General features: G+C 40.8%; 2 protein-coding genes and 1 long non-coding RNA gene across 3 annotated transcripts; 2 read left to right on the top strand and 1 right to left on the bottom strand.

The window, feature by feature from the left end:
- Window positions 1-884, bottom strand: LOC135644940 (pathogenesis-related protein 1C-like). The gene has a single exon (XM_065162925.1). The coding sequence runs from the start codon at window positions 763-765 to the stop codon at window positions 124-126; it is 642 nt and encodes a 213-aa protein (XP_065018997.1). The 5' UTR covers window positions 766-884; the 3' UTR covers window positions 1-123.
- A 204-nt stretch (window positions 885-1,088) lies between these two features.
- On the top strand, window positions 1,089-4,135 carry LOC135644819 (uncharacterized). Its single transcript, XR_010498601.1, has 3 exons — window positions 1,089-1,569; window positions 1,698-1,830; window positions 3,832-4,135. It is a non-coding gene; the product is annotated as an uncharacterized LOC135644819 (long non-coding RNA).
- A 713-nt stretch (window positions 4,136-4,848) lies between these two features.
- On the top strand, window positions 4,849-13,230 carry LOC103996107 (UDP-glucose 4-epimerase GEPI48). Its single transcript, XM_009416933.3, has 9 exons — window positions 4,849-5,195; window positions 6,461-6,510; window positions 8,695-8,830; window positions 10,366-10,467; window positions 10,548-10,775; window positions 11,599-11,680; window positions 12,239-12,321; window positions 12,427-12,518; window positions 12,630-13,230. The coding sequence occupies exons 1-9, from the start codon at window positions 4,995-4,997 to the stop codon at window positions 12,751-12,753; spliced, it is 1,098 nt and encodes a 365-aa protein (XP_009415208.2). The 5' UTR covers window positions 4,849-4,994; the 3' UTR covers window positions 12,754-13,230.
- Window positions 13,231-13,628: the final 398 nt, after the last annotated feature.

The raw sequence follows: 13,628 nt of genomic DNA on the forward strand, positions 1-13,628 counted from the left end.
TCAAACGGCCACAACAATTCCATCATATTCATTCCACCTTGGCTTTATATATATGAACAGCATATAATAAATATAGATAGCTATACAGTAGTTGCCATGTAAAGGAGCCTCCGCAGCTTTCATTCATTCCAAGCTTCCGAAGGGGCTCTCGCCGACCCAGTTGCCCGGGGGATCGTAGTTGCAGGTGATGATCACGCCGCCGGAGAAGCACTCAACCCGGGCGCAACCCACCGCCTCGGAGCTGTTCCACACGATCTGCGTGAAGTGGCCGCACATCTTCCCCGACATGCACGAGTTGTCGCTCGGGTTATAGTACATGTGCTCCCTGGCCCAGTTCCCCACCGCGTCCGCCACCCTCCAGTCCCACCCCGACCCCCAGAACATGTTCTCGCCGTAGGGCCCCATCGAGTGCACGATGGCGCAGTCGGACCGCCGCTTCTCCGACCAGCGCTGCGCGTACCGTGCCAGATTGTCGTCCCACTCGAACGGCTTCTCGCCGGCCAAGGCCCGCACCTGGTTATGCGCATGCAGGAACTCCCGCACCATGTTCTTCCGCCCATTCTTTCCGCGGTACCTGCGCTTCGGAACGGGCGGTGGACTTGCGGCGTCGGCGCTGCTGTCATGGCCGACGCTGACGTTCATGCTATCGGCGCTTGGAGCCGGCGAGGCCTGCGGCACTTCGACGGACGGAAACTCCTGTTGCTGGGAGGAGAGAGGAGTAATGAAGAGGAGGACGAGGAGGACAACAGACATCGGACCCGCCATCCGTGGGTGATGCGGAGAGCAACAGAGAGGAGGAGGTGGAGGAGGAGGAGGAGGTGGAGGAGGAGGAGGAGAAGGAGGAGGAGGCAGCTGTTTTAATCGGGAACGAGTGGTGGTGGAAGTTGTCTTACGGTTTCAAACCAACTAAAAATGGTTCGATGTCAACGATCATATGCCGGTCAAGACTGGTGTCTCTTGGTTTCCATAAACAGCCTATTATAATTCACATAATAATAATAATATTATTATTATATATCATTTGTTACGATGAAAACGATGGACCGTTACGATGAATCATAGCGTTCTGTTACATTATACTCTCCTGAATGAGTTTGAGAACAGTGACTTGGCCGGTACGTAACCGTCTGAGTGACGCGGGGAGGAACGGATCCGTTGCCAGCGTACAGCCCCCCGTCGTCTTCACGCAAGGCGAACGCTCTTGCCCTCTCGTTCTAACCGCCGCACCTCTCCTTCCTCATCCTCGCGCCCATCAGCTGCTCGCTCGCGTGCTCCTGAGAGCGACGATGACCGATGTCCCTCGGCGTCCTCCCTCCTCCTCCTCCTCCTCCAACGCCAATTACTCCGCCGCCGCAAGAGCCCTTTACGACGAGGGAGACGATGCCGCGAGCAACGATGACGGTAGAGATGATCGCGAAGGTCGTGGAAAGACGGGGGGTGGAGTGTCATTCGATCTTCGTGTCCGTGTGCCCCGCCATGCGTGTAGGCTTTATCGAAATGATTCCTCTTTTCTTTAACGATCCAGTTTCCTCCCGATGTTAACCGAGCATCTTGATTTGGCCGCCGCGTGTGAGTATGTTTCCATTCATATGTTCCTTTCTTCCGTGGAAGAGGTAAATGTGCCGTTCTGGCATGTTGCCCTATGGAAGATCATGATGCATGAGTGTATGACTTGGTGTCTTGTGCTTCAATCGCAGGACTGTCAGCAACTGGAGAACAAAGGCACCCAAGTGCTAGTTCTTAAGCAATATTCTTCAAGAGAATGTTCTGTGGGAAAACTGCATCTCAAATCTCAATGTTGCTGAACAATGTAGATATGACACAGCTCTGGTGAGTTTGTTCCTTGAACTATGATCTTAGTTAAGGCACATTCTTCTAGATTTGCCATTGCACCCCAAACCTTTTATGTTCTTTTTGCATCTCTATGACAGAATCTATCAAATAGCAGGGATTAGTTTATTTACTCGATTTTCACTTCCTTGGTGCATATTTTTTTAGGTAAAAGTAGAATGCATTACTTTCTTTTCTTGAGAAAATTCACTGCTTTAGTGTTCAATGAAAGTGAGGAAGGGAAAAGTGGGAGGTGGACAAATCTGTTCTTCATCCAAAGGGACTTTTCTTAGATAGTTTTGAGTCATAGTTTACCAGTTTAACTAAAAATTCTACTGGAAAACCCTCTGCTTCTGAAACATGCATGCACGTTTGTCATTCCACATAGTTTAAAACTAATTATCGATACCACTTTAATTAAAATAGTTATGATTCTCAACAAAGTTGTGAAGAATCCACACCATGCCTATAGAATTTCATTTCATTATTTCTAATCTCAAGTCTCATAAGCCATATCCCATTTAGCAATTATGTCTTGGTCTTTTGGATGGCCAGTGTTTTCACGCCTGATGAAGCTGTCCAAGAGGATGCCCACCTCATTAAGGTAACAACTATTTCAATAACATCTCCAACCTTCCAAGTAAAAAGGTTATTTGCATGACTTGAACACTGATCGACCATGTAGTAACAGGGTAATTTTACCCTCCCACCAAATGTCATCTTCTCCCAACCTTATCAAGTTGCCCTCCCTAATTAGGATCCTTTATCCTATGTTTGCTAGGCTCATCCATCCTTTATCCTATGTATTCACCTGGTGCACATGAAGAACTCATTAGTTAACAGCTAAACTTGAAGATCAGCTTGTAAGTTGTACCTTACGAGTAGACAAGGCATGACAACAACCTTTCATCACCTCATCCAGCCACAGAGACTGCATGCTCAACAACAATGGTTGGACCTCCTTTCGATGGATGGTTTCCTAGTGTGAGGAGAAGAACAATCCTGAACCTTTGAGGGAAAGAGTCTTATGGTTGGACAATCAAGTCAAATGACAAACAAGAAAAGGCAACCAATATAAAATTCTGGGTCATTTTATAGTATAATTCTGAGTCGAGAGTAGAAAAAAATTCTGACTTGGATATATGTAATGGTCAAGCATCTCCTAGTGGAAGGCAATTTCACTAAGATTATAGGAGTTGGACAAGTTCAGCCGATGAGAGAGTTAATGGCCTATTAAAGTATCAGGAGCCATTAGAATACGATAACTTCTGAATAGAGGCATTCACAGCATTTAATAGGTGCAATAATGACTAACCAAACCTTGCATCCAAATATTCTGAAGCTTCCAATAATAATTTAAACCAAATGTTAAATCAAAGACCATAAGGACGTGCAGCATAAAAACAGCAGACTGGCTTGGCTTTGTCTCTCTTGACTTGATGGTTGGTGGCGGCTTCAACCGAAGAATGAGACCTTTGTAGTAGGTGCACATGCATTTAATGTTTGGATTACAGCTAGGACAAAAACAAAGCTGTAAGCTTGCGGAGAGAGTTCTTTTGGGTTTTTCTTTTGACTCGACCTTCCAACTAAATGTTCACTGCAGTCGTAGCAAGTCGAATGTTAGGATGGGTTAAATACCTTTCAAGTGTCCTTTGATCCGGTTTAGAACATGTTTAGATTAACAAGTAGACAATATTTTTCCACTGTGTATAGAAAGCAAAAACGAATCATAATGATCAGTATCTTTTAACCCATCCTAACATCCCTTGTCATGACAATAAACTTTCTTTTTCTCTGTCCCTCTCTTTTATAGTGGGGAAGTTTTGGATCCATCTATCAGTGTGTTTTCTTCTGCACGTATAAAAGACATGAGCGTTGTTTCCTCGAAGTGTATGTATGAATGAGCCAAGTCAATCATTTATTTTCTAGATTCGGTTGAGCAGTTCTTTTCTCTTATACGTGACAAATCTAAGTTCTGTTGTTTGACATTATATATTGCAGCAACAACAGCAACAACAAACAGGCAGCTTCCTCTCACACCACGTCCTTCACAAATCCACCGTCCCCTCAGAACCATTCCATCGAACATGTGGCCTGCAACAGAGTATGACGCGACGCGGCCTCCTCGCATCCTCCACTGTATTCCCGTGCCGCCCTTCCATTGGTTGTCAGCCATGGGCCCGCTATGGTTTAACTCCGTGGGGCCTGCGAAATTGTTTAGCCGCTGGGTCGAGGCATGGCCGCATGGAAGCCTCGTCCCTCCGGTTTTAACTGATCTACCTACTTCTTTATACTGGTCGGTGCCTCATCATGGTGATCTTTTCTTTTATTCATATATATATATATATATATATATATATATATATATATATATATATATATATATATATATATATATATATATATATATGTCTTTCATACAATAAAATACAGATTGCACCGATATCCTAATGCTATGCATCTAACAGTTGATGATTCCGATATGCCAATGTTTTGTAACAAAATTAATGCGCGTTTTCGATAATATTATAGTATAGCAAGAGAGTGTCGATGTTTGTTTCATACAGAGAGGAATGTATTTTATACCGTTGTTGTTGAAGGAATATTCGTGTTAAGATTTATTGTTATGATTATTACATCGATCGATCTGACTGGAAATATTCGGAGTTACATTATGATGTGAAATATTCCGTATATTTGACAATTAACATTTAAAATAACTTGCACAATTCCCTTCTCAAATTCCAATTTTGCATTCACTAGGGATCCAAATAAACTTTGCCACTCGCGTCACCGTATGCCGTTGAGGAAGCTGTTTCCTGCCGGGGTCCGAACAGCTGAGCCGCGCCGCGTCCCCCATCCTCCGACCACGGACGAGGACTGAGCTGTAAGTTTCAGCGCCCTCCAATCGCCTCGCGCCACGTACGCAGTCTGCACTTCTACAATCAACATGGAATAATCTTTTAGGAGAAGAAAAAGAAATAAAAAAATGATGGGGTGTTCACGGACAGCGCACGGTCTATGACCATGGCGGGTACATATACCTTCCTCACTCGGCCCCGGATCCAAATTCCTCGCGTTCCCCCACTCGCCCCGCCCTCCCCTCGCCAGATCTCGACGGTTCCTCCGTTTACCTTCGCCGCGCCGCTGCCGCCGCCGATCCGATGCCTTCTCCGCCGGCCGCGGCGCGGAACATTCTGGTGACGGGCGGCGCCGGGTACATCGGCAGCCACACGGTGCTGCAGCTCCTCAAGGGGGGCTACCGCGCCGTCGTGGTGGACAACCTCGACAACTCCTCGGAGGTCGCCCTCGAGCGGGTCAGGGAGCTCGCCGGGGAGTTCGGCAAGAACCTTGACTTCCATCGGGTACCGATTTGATCCCTCTGCTTCCACGCCTGCGGAATCGGTTATGAGATTTAGGGTTCTTGGATGTGTTGCGATGGTTCGTCTTGAAATCTGTGAGATGCGAGTGGCTTCTTGATTGGCAAGATTTACTTCTCGATCGAGATTATTCTTGTTCCCGTCTGCGCCGTTTCCGTTGTGAAATGATTGTGGTTCTTGGGTTTCTTCTCGTGAATTTCATCTTGGGTTTGTAGTATTTTCCAGGCATTATGAATCGGTAGATTTGCGGTGGGTTGTAGCTCCTAATAGTGTTGCAATTTAGGATCTCTGTGGTCATGACATCTCTTTCGTCAAACGAGGGAAACGAGCCAGCTCTAGATGCCACACTAGGGGAGCCGTCAAGTTTTAGATGCCAGATCATGCGTCTTAAACGCCTCTTTGGAGTCTTCAACAAATTAGGTAAAATGTCAAATTCTAGATGCGAGTTCAGGCTTCTTTGACACCGTCTGGAGTCAACTGCCCAGGGTAATTGCTACCAAATCGTACGAGAATCATAACCTGATGTGTTCAAATCGGTAACTTTTCTTTAACTTCTTGAAGAAATTTTGATTTAACTTAATTAGAACGGACAACTTTCTCAACAAAGGCATGTACATCTTCCCCCCTTTAAGCCTTTCTTTAGGTAATTTAATCTTGCTGCTGCAGGACGTAGGCAAAAATTTTGAGCTATATATTGACATTGGTCATTCTTGTCATCCTAGTTGCAATTTGTAACTCAAAAACTACATGGTGTACATTTCATCGTACAGAGCACCACAAATAAGCCTTTTTTTCCATAAACATAGTTCCTAGTGGTTAGAAGCTTCTAATCCAATTAGGATTTGGAGTTTTTACATTAAGGTGTAGTTCCATGATTGGAGGTTGACCACAATTATCATATGTGCTTAGTTGTTTCTACACTTGACAATATGATTTTTTTCTCCAAAGAAGTTATTGAAACCATTTGATGCTCACATCACAATGCTGAGTCCATGCTGCATTCTTATTCGTAGCCGGCCTTGTTTAAATTATGTAGTCTACACAAATGAATTGTTTGATCCCCTTTGAAGTTTGAAGTACCAGTGGAAATTGAAGTAACAAGGAACTAGATGAGAGCCAAGACTATGTTAAGAATTTGCTTCAACTGGCACACATGATTAGTTATTTTGTCAAATTCAAGTCATCTGATGATTGACAATAAGAGCTACAAGATTTATAGATTGGTTTTCTAAAGTATGTGTATGCTGCAGATTGATCTTCGAGACAGAGAAGCATTGGAAAAAGTTTTTTCTTCCACGAAGTAAGTCTCTTCATAATGATTTTTCGTATCATTTTCTCCTTAGAAATATCATACCTAGGTTATTAAACTGTTGATTTCTATTATTATTACTTTGTTTTTCATGATTATTATTATCATTTTCTCACTAGGAATAATATACAAAGGTCATTGAACTGTTCAATTCTATTATTATTACTTTGGGACTCTACGAAAAGTAAAAGACTACACTAGCGCACTCTGTCATCATTTAGAAAGTTCTTCTCACTTTTTCGTCCCATGATCTCGAATTGATGGTTATTGAGATATCTTGATAACACTAAAGACTTTTTCCCGTTTCTTCTTTATTATGTTGAATTTTAGATTGTCTTTTTGAGGATTCCACTGTATAATGGTTGTGGAAGAGGTCAATGGTTGCATCTTCTAGAGAGTCAAACAAATTGATTTGATTAAAACCATGACAAGGTCACATTCTTTTCCTTGACAATGAGGATGGCTTCTAGGCGAATTGGTACATTTACTGTGTATAGGTTGCGAACTGAATTGCAGTAGCTATCTGGGGGGTAAACATAACATAGGTTCATCATCTAGTTGACGATAGCTAAAGTTGGCTGTTTTAATATAGTTAGCTATCTTTTCTCATGTCACTAGTTTCATCATCTTTATCAAAGTTATTAAATAGCATTGTGCAACCAGTGCTGATATATGGCACGGAGCGCAATTGAAAGTATTTGAAATAACATGTGATAGAACTTTCTAAAATGAGTCAATACTAAAGCAAATGTTAAAACTAAATTTTCTTCATAATATTGATTGGTATAGCTTAAACTAGGGTGCCAACATGTGCCTACTAAGATACTTATGGTTCTTTAGAGAACAATTATACAATGAATGATAAAATAATGGAGGTTTATTCCATAAGAAAATAACATAGTTGTTCCTTGAGGACTACCAATTAATGATGATATTCAGTGGATCATGAAGAGGAGGCAAAGGGGAAGGGGATTGGTAGCTGCAATAGTGTGGTTGTGGAGGCTGAAGGATTAGAGGATCGTGATAAATAGCGGTCAGACTAAAAGTGGCAATAGAAAGAAAGAGGCGAGCATGGGTGACTGCAAAGAGAACTGAGGGGGATGGGATCAGCTAATTGCTGGTGGGACGTGTAGGAGAAGAAGCAGAAATACAATCTTTGCTCATTCTTGGAGAGATGGCATAGCAAATAGCTTTAATGGGATTACTGTTGAGATGGAAATGGATATGAGTAAAGAAGTTGGGAACGAAGTACACATAAGCAACATTGCAGAGATTTTAAGCAATAACGCACAACTTGTTTGTTAATATGGTAGACTGATGCAATTCAATATTTCTATTATGATAGAATGATGTGGATGGGGGGAGAGAGGGTGTGTGTGTGTGTGTGTGTGTGAGAGAGAGAGAGAGAGAGAGAGAGAGAGAGAGAGAGAGAGAGAGATATGATATCAATATGTCATGACCATTCAGTGCGTTGCTTTTGTATGTTGCATTTAGACAATGGCACAAATAGTTGAATGGTATTCTCTGAAGTTAAAAGCTTTACCGACACCTAGATTCTAAGACTAGTTAGAGCCTTAGAGGTTGTCTTGTGCTACAGATCGAATTAAGTTCTTTAAGCATGTTATAAGATTATTCTTTCATGAGTCATTCACCCTACATGACATAAAAATGAAATATGGGGGAGTTTGATTAACCGTCGAGCATGGCAGAGACTTCTTTATTAATCCTCTTGGGATAAGGATGTCCTAAGAGTGCATTCTTGTCTAGGATTTATTGTAGATCTGTATGAAGCAATTATCTCCAAACATGAACTAAATTTTTATTCTTTTTCTGAATGCCTACATAAAGGTTTTATTCCTTATTATTGGTTTCGTAAAATTGTGCATGCGAACAAATATTTTTACGAAATGCATCCTTTATGAAAGATTGATACTTTTATTTAGTGCATTCTCTAGTGGATGTTAGTGTAACTTAGTGTAAAAGCAATGGTGATGGCTGTGTAGTTGGTCAATCTGGATGACCTGCACATGCTGTGCTGGTAGATTTTCAACGGTAGGCATTGGTAAGTGATGCAGGATAGAGCTTTGTTGTCACTTGGAATTATATTTTTTTCACATAATCTTGTACGAAGGTTTGTGCTCTCTTTTAAGCTCAAGTTCCGCTGTGACTCTGCAGGTTTGATGCTGTTATACACTTTGCTGGAATAAAGGCTGTTGGTGAAAGTGTTAGAAAACCTTTGCTTTATTACAACAACAACCTTATTGGTACCATAATTCTCTTCGAAGTAATGGCTGCTTATGGATGCAAAAAGGTAATATGGGACATTTATTTTACATGCGCCTCTCTTATGGACATTTCGAAAATTTTTACAAAATTAAGAAACTTCTATCTGATTACGTAGATAAATGAATATTACTTATGTGACAATGTGAGTGTATAATTTTTTGAAGCAAATGTGAGTAATAATCTCTGGGGACTATATGTCCAGTCATCTTCATGAGGAGAAATTTAAGCCCACTAGGTGTTTCATTCTGGAAGTTAATAACAAGTATTTTCTTCTCTGATACCAATTTTCATCTCATAATTTTTCCACAAACAAGAGTGTTCAAAGCAAGGTTCGCAATACCGTACTGCACCAGTATTTTGACCTGGGCTCGGTACTGGTACGGTACGGTGTACCGAGCGGTACACCCAGGTGCACTGTACTGCTACTGTAACAGTATACTGTACTGCTACAGTGCACTGCTACAGTGCGGACCGATACCGGGTGGTCCACGTACCGCTGGCCTGTCGGACCGGTACATACCGCCCGTATCGGGCGGTACGATTCGGTATGGCAGACCTTGGTTCAAAGTAATCTTATTCCTTTTTCATCGATCTTTCAAATTAGGTTTTTTGAATAATTTGCCATTTGTAAGACATTCTATTCTTCTTCTCCCTTCTCTCTTTGTATCTCTTGTATAAGGTCATTGTTCTAGATGATAACCCCTTAAAAAGGCCTAGTGGAAGGCCTAGACATGCATGCATACGACTAAATTATGATACCTCAAGATAGTATGGATTTGAAATTTTTTTATTATTTTATAGTACTAATATGTTCGATGAAAAGTTTTTTAAAAACATAAGATGATATGTATTCCTGTTGCAGTAACTATTTTAGTTAAACATATAATGAAATTTTAAACTCCCAACTAGAAATTCTCTCTTAGAGTTAATAGGTTACTCTTTCTATGCATCTTGGTCAGGTGCTTTGTTGGAGTATGCACTTGAGATACTAACAGAAATAAATGGAAACATCAGTACTAATTATAACAAACAAGATAGAGTGTTGTCTGTGATGGCTGAAAACATGCATAAATATTTTTAAGAATGCATTTGCTGTTGTTATTTGTCACATGAGTTTGTAGAACTGTTATATGTGTAATCTGTGATCCTTTTTAATAATTACTTGTATTACTTAAGCAGTCACCTAAGAAGAGAAGGGTAGGAACTAGGGTCCTAGGCCCCATCTAGGTTCTTGAGCAGCCACTTGGCTTGGACCTTTGAAAAGCCAGTTGCCTAGGTGGTGTCCCTCGCTTGGATGTATTGATGATTACTTGTGGAAACATCAAAGTTTGCTGTGGGCCATTTGTCGGCGGCTTCTTTGCCTGTTGTTCTCTATAAATATTAATTATTGTTGAATTGGATGTTTTGACTTTCCAGTATGTTTATTTCCTCAGCTTATGTATTAGAATTATTTTATCTATCTTACATATGTGGATTTCATCCTGAATGTCACTTTTATGTCTTATTCTTGACCATTTTGAACATGAACCATTTGGGTGCCTGATATCTTAAACTTTTCAGCTGGTATTCTCATCATCAGCCACAGTTTATGGATCACCCAAGGAAGTGCCTTGTACAGAAGAATATCCCTTGTGCGCAATAAACCCATATGGACGTACTAAGGTTTCTTTCATTCTCTGCCTGTCTTTCTTTTTAATGCACCCACTGCCTGAGCTAATATCCTTGTATACATATCATTGCAGCTTATGACTGAAGATATGTGTCGTGATATCTGTCAAGGTGACAATGAGTGGGATATTATTTTATTAAGATACTTCAATCCTGTTGGAGCTCATCCCAGTGGCTACATTGGTGAAGATCCCCGTGGAATTCCCAATAACCTCATGCCCTTTGTACAGCAAGTTGCTGTTGGAAGGAGAGCTGCCCTTACAGTGTTTGGAAATGACTATTCAACCAAGGATGGCACAGCGGTACTGTTCTTTAACATGTAAACTTTTTTTTTTTTTGCTTTTTTACATCCATTTAATAATTTTTTTCTAGAAATATTAGTCTAGTGCTTGGAAATGATTTTGGCATACCTAGTCTTAAGCAAATGCTTGAGGGTATTAGCACTTTGAGGAAGATATGACTATGATTTGAATGCAGTATTTAAATGCTTGAGGGTATCAGCACTTTGAGGAGGATATGACTATGATTTGAATGCAGTATTTCTGTGAAACCACTACATTGTTTGGAAGCTATAGATTTTACCTGGGTTTTGATATCTGTCATATGAATTTGCAGTGTCTGAATGCAGAAAGTGATGCAGTCATAATAAAGTTGTTATGGGTTACACTTTTTTCTGACACTAAAACAAGCTTAAGTTTTTCACATTTTCAGTGGGAAGTTAATTTAGAAGGTTAGAAACACAGTCAAGAAATTTTTTTGACTTTTGTGTTTCCATAACAATATCAATTCCGATATCTGTTTTGTCTGTCTTTTGCCCATAGTATGCTAATAATTTTCGCAATTTCCAGTCATGGTTTTCAGCTCTTTCATGTGTTATGAGGGATATATGACAAAGTATATCAAATAACCACGTGAAATTTGTTGGTTTTGCTATTCCATAGTGTACTATTTTTACCCGAATACAGTTCATGACTTCATGTAACTTAACTATATCTATCTTTATCTTGTTCAGGCTTCCACCTTCCAGCAATCTGCTGGATTTTATATGCAGAATGTTTTTTCTATTTAGGTTTTCTTTATGATTCACAATTTCTGTTCTAATGGACTTCATTTTTATGATTTCAGGTAAGGGATTATATTCATGTTGTTGACTTGGCAGATGGACATATTGCAGCCCTGCAGAAGCTCTTTGAGGGCTCTCACATAGGTGTGTATAAAATGGCACTAATTTTGTGTTTAAATTAGATGGCTTTGGGACCATCTAAGACGCTGTACAATGTTCACATGCAACATGAACTTAAATTATCTAGTTTATCATGACTATGAATCGACTTTGGTTGGAACAAAGGCGAAACTGACAGTTTTCAACTCTGATATTAGATATGCATGATAAAATAACAAAATATGAAAGGCCAATCTGTTTACTTTTGGGATGAAATGGTGGGAGTAGCAAAAGGGAAGAGGATGGCCGCACATCTTCCAGGTTGGAAAAGTGTCCACGTGGAAACACCAGAGTTGACAACGGCATGCCGAGTTGGTCAATAATCTGAAGGTGCATTGGAGAGGATAAAATAGGATAATGGTGATAGGAAACATATGAACAATGAACTAACTGAAATCTGTTAAACTAATTAAACAATATATTTGACGTGATTTAGAAAAAGTTTTGTTCCTTAATTTTTCTTTTTCAAGGAGATATAATTATAGTCAATAGTGAAGGCCTCATTTTCTGTGATGTAATTGTAAGCTTTCCTGCAAGATACAGGATGTGATGTCTATAATCTCGCAACTGGAAGGGGAACATCTGTCTTGGAAATAGTGGCAGCGTTTGAGAAGGCTTCTGGGAAGGTGCTGTTACTTTTTTTGTAATCTTTGTTTAACTATCTAAGATTTGCTCATCTTTCACCTTCTCTTTGTGTATTCCATAGTTTCTGACCTCTAAAATCATTTCAGAAAATCCCTCTGGTCATGGCTGGAAGGCGTCCTGGGGATGCCGAAATTGTATATGCATCCACTGCCAAAGCGGAGAAGGAGCTACACTGGAAGTATGTAGTAGCATGCCGTCACCATTATTTGCCTAAGTTGATCCAAAATACGCTCTTCTAGCATATGCTCGAGTGACCTGAAAAATGGCTGCAATGATGGGTTTTGTGCAGGGCAAAGTATGGCATCGAAGAGATGTGCCGAGATCAGTGGAACTGGACCAGCAAGAACCCTTGGGGATATAAATTGCCCGAGACCGCTGCTAACGGAAATGGAAAGTGCCCTACATCCAAATAACATCAGTTCTTCAGCAGGGATGGAGAAGGATTCCTAATTGATAATTTGATATATAGATGTGGCATATGTCCAGCTGATATGATTCCTTAATTAGATTATTTGTGAATAAACATGCTTCTGTCGTCATCAGAGAGGCATTCAGTGGAAGGTTGCTCTGCTTTCTTTTTCCCCCTCTTTAGGTTCCATTCTTTTTTGCCCTTTGCTGGCACACATCAGCTATCGACTATAGCAGCACAAGATCTGGTATTTAAACACAACACGTAGTATATGTCTGTTGATTCTTTTATCCATGGTTGAGCAGAAGTAGCTTCCTTGCCTCGGCAGGCATTCGATGTGGCCTTGGATGAGCCGTACGTGTTGCTATTATGTAGATTGTTTCAGCGTGTGTGTGATCATCTGATGTATATGGCATTGTCAAACTTGGTCATACGATGTACATGATATATTCTTTGCGTAAATTTGACCAACTTTGTCTGATATTCTATCTATATCCACCGACGTGTTTGCTACTTCTCTGTTGTGCTCTGACTAAGGTCATCTATGAAGTCGTTGACTCATGCAAAGGTCAACTTGGTGATGCAGAATTAGACCACTCGGGATGGTGTATCGAGGAAAAGCCATCATTTTGGGTTTTCCATCGCAAGGCGCTTCTTACTGAGCCACCCCACCTGTTTTATCTCGCCTTCTTACCCCCGTAAGGTTTGTCCCCGCATGCTACGATCACATTTTTTTTCTATGAAATCTCAGACATGGAAGCTTTTGCAAGCACTTAAAATATTACTAAAACGAGTTTCTTAACGACGCGAACACAAATTCAGACATATTTTAACTGATTGCAATTTTCATTGGGTCAAATATGCTTCAACCACGATCCA

This window comes from Musa acuminata, chromosome BXJ3-8, assembly GCF_036884655.1.
Source record: "Musa acuminata AAA Group cultivar baxijiao chromosome BXJ3-8, Cavendish_Baxijiao_AAA, whole genome shotgun sequence".
In the NCBI taxonomy this organism is placed as follows: Eukaryota; Viridiplantae; Streptophyta; class Magnoliopsida; order Zingiberales; family Musaceae; genus Musa; species Musa acuminata.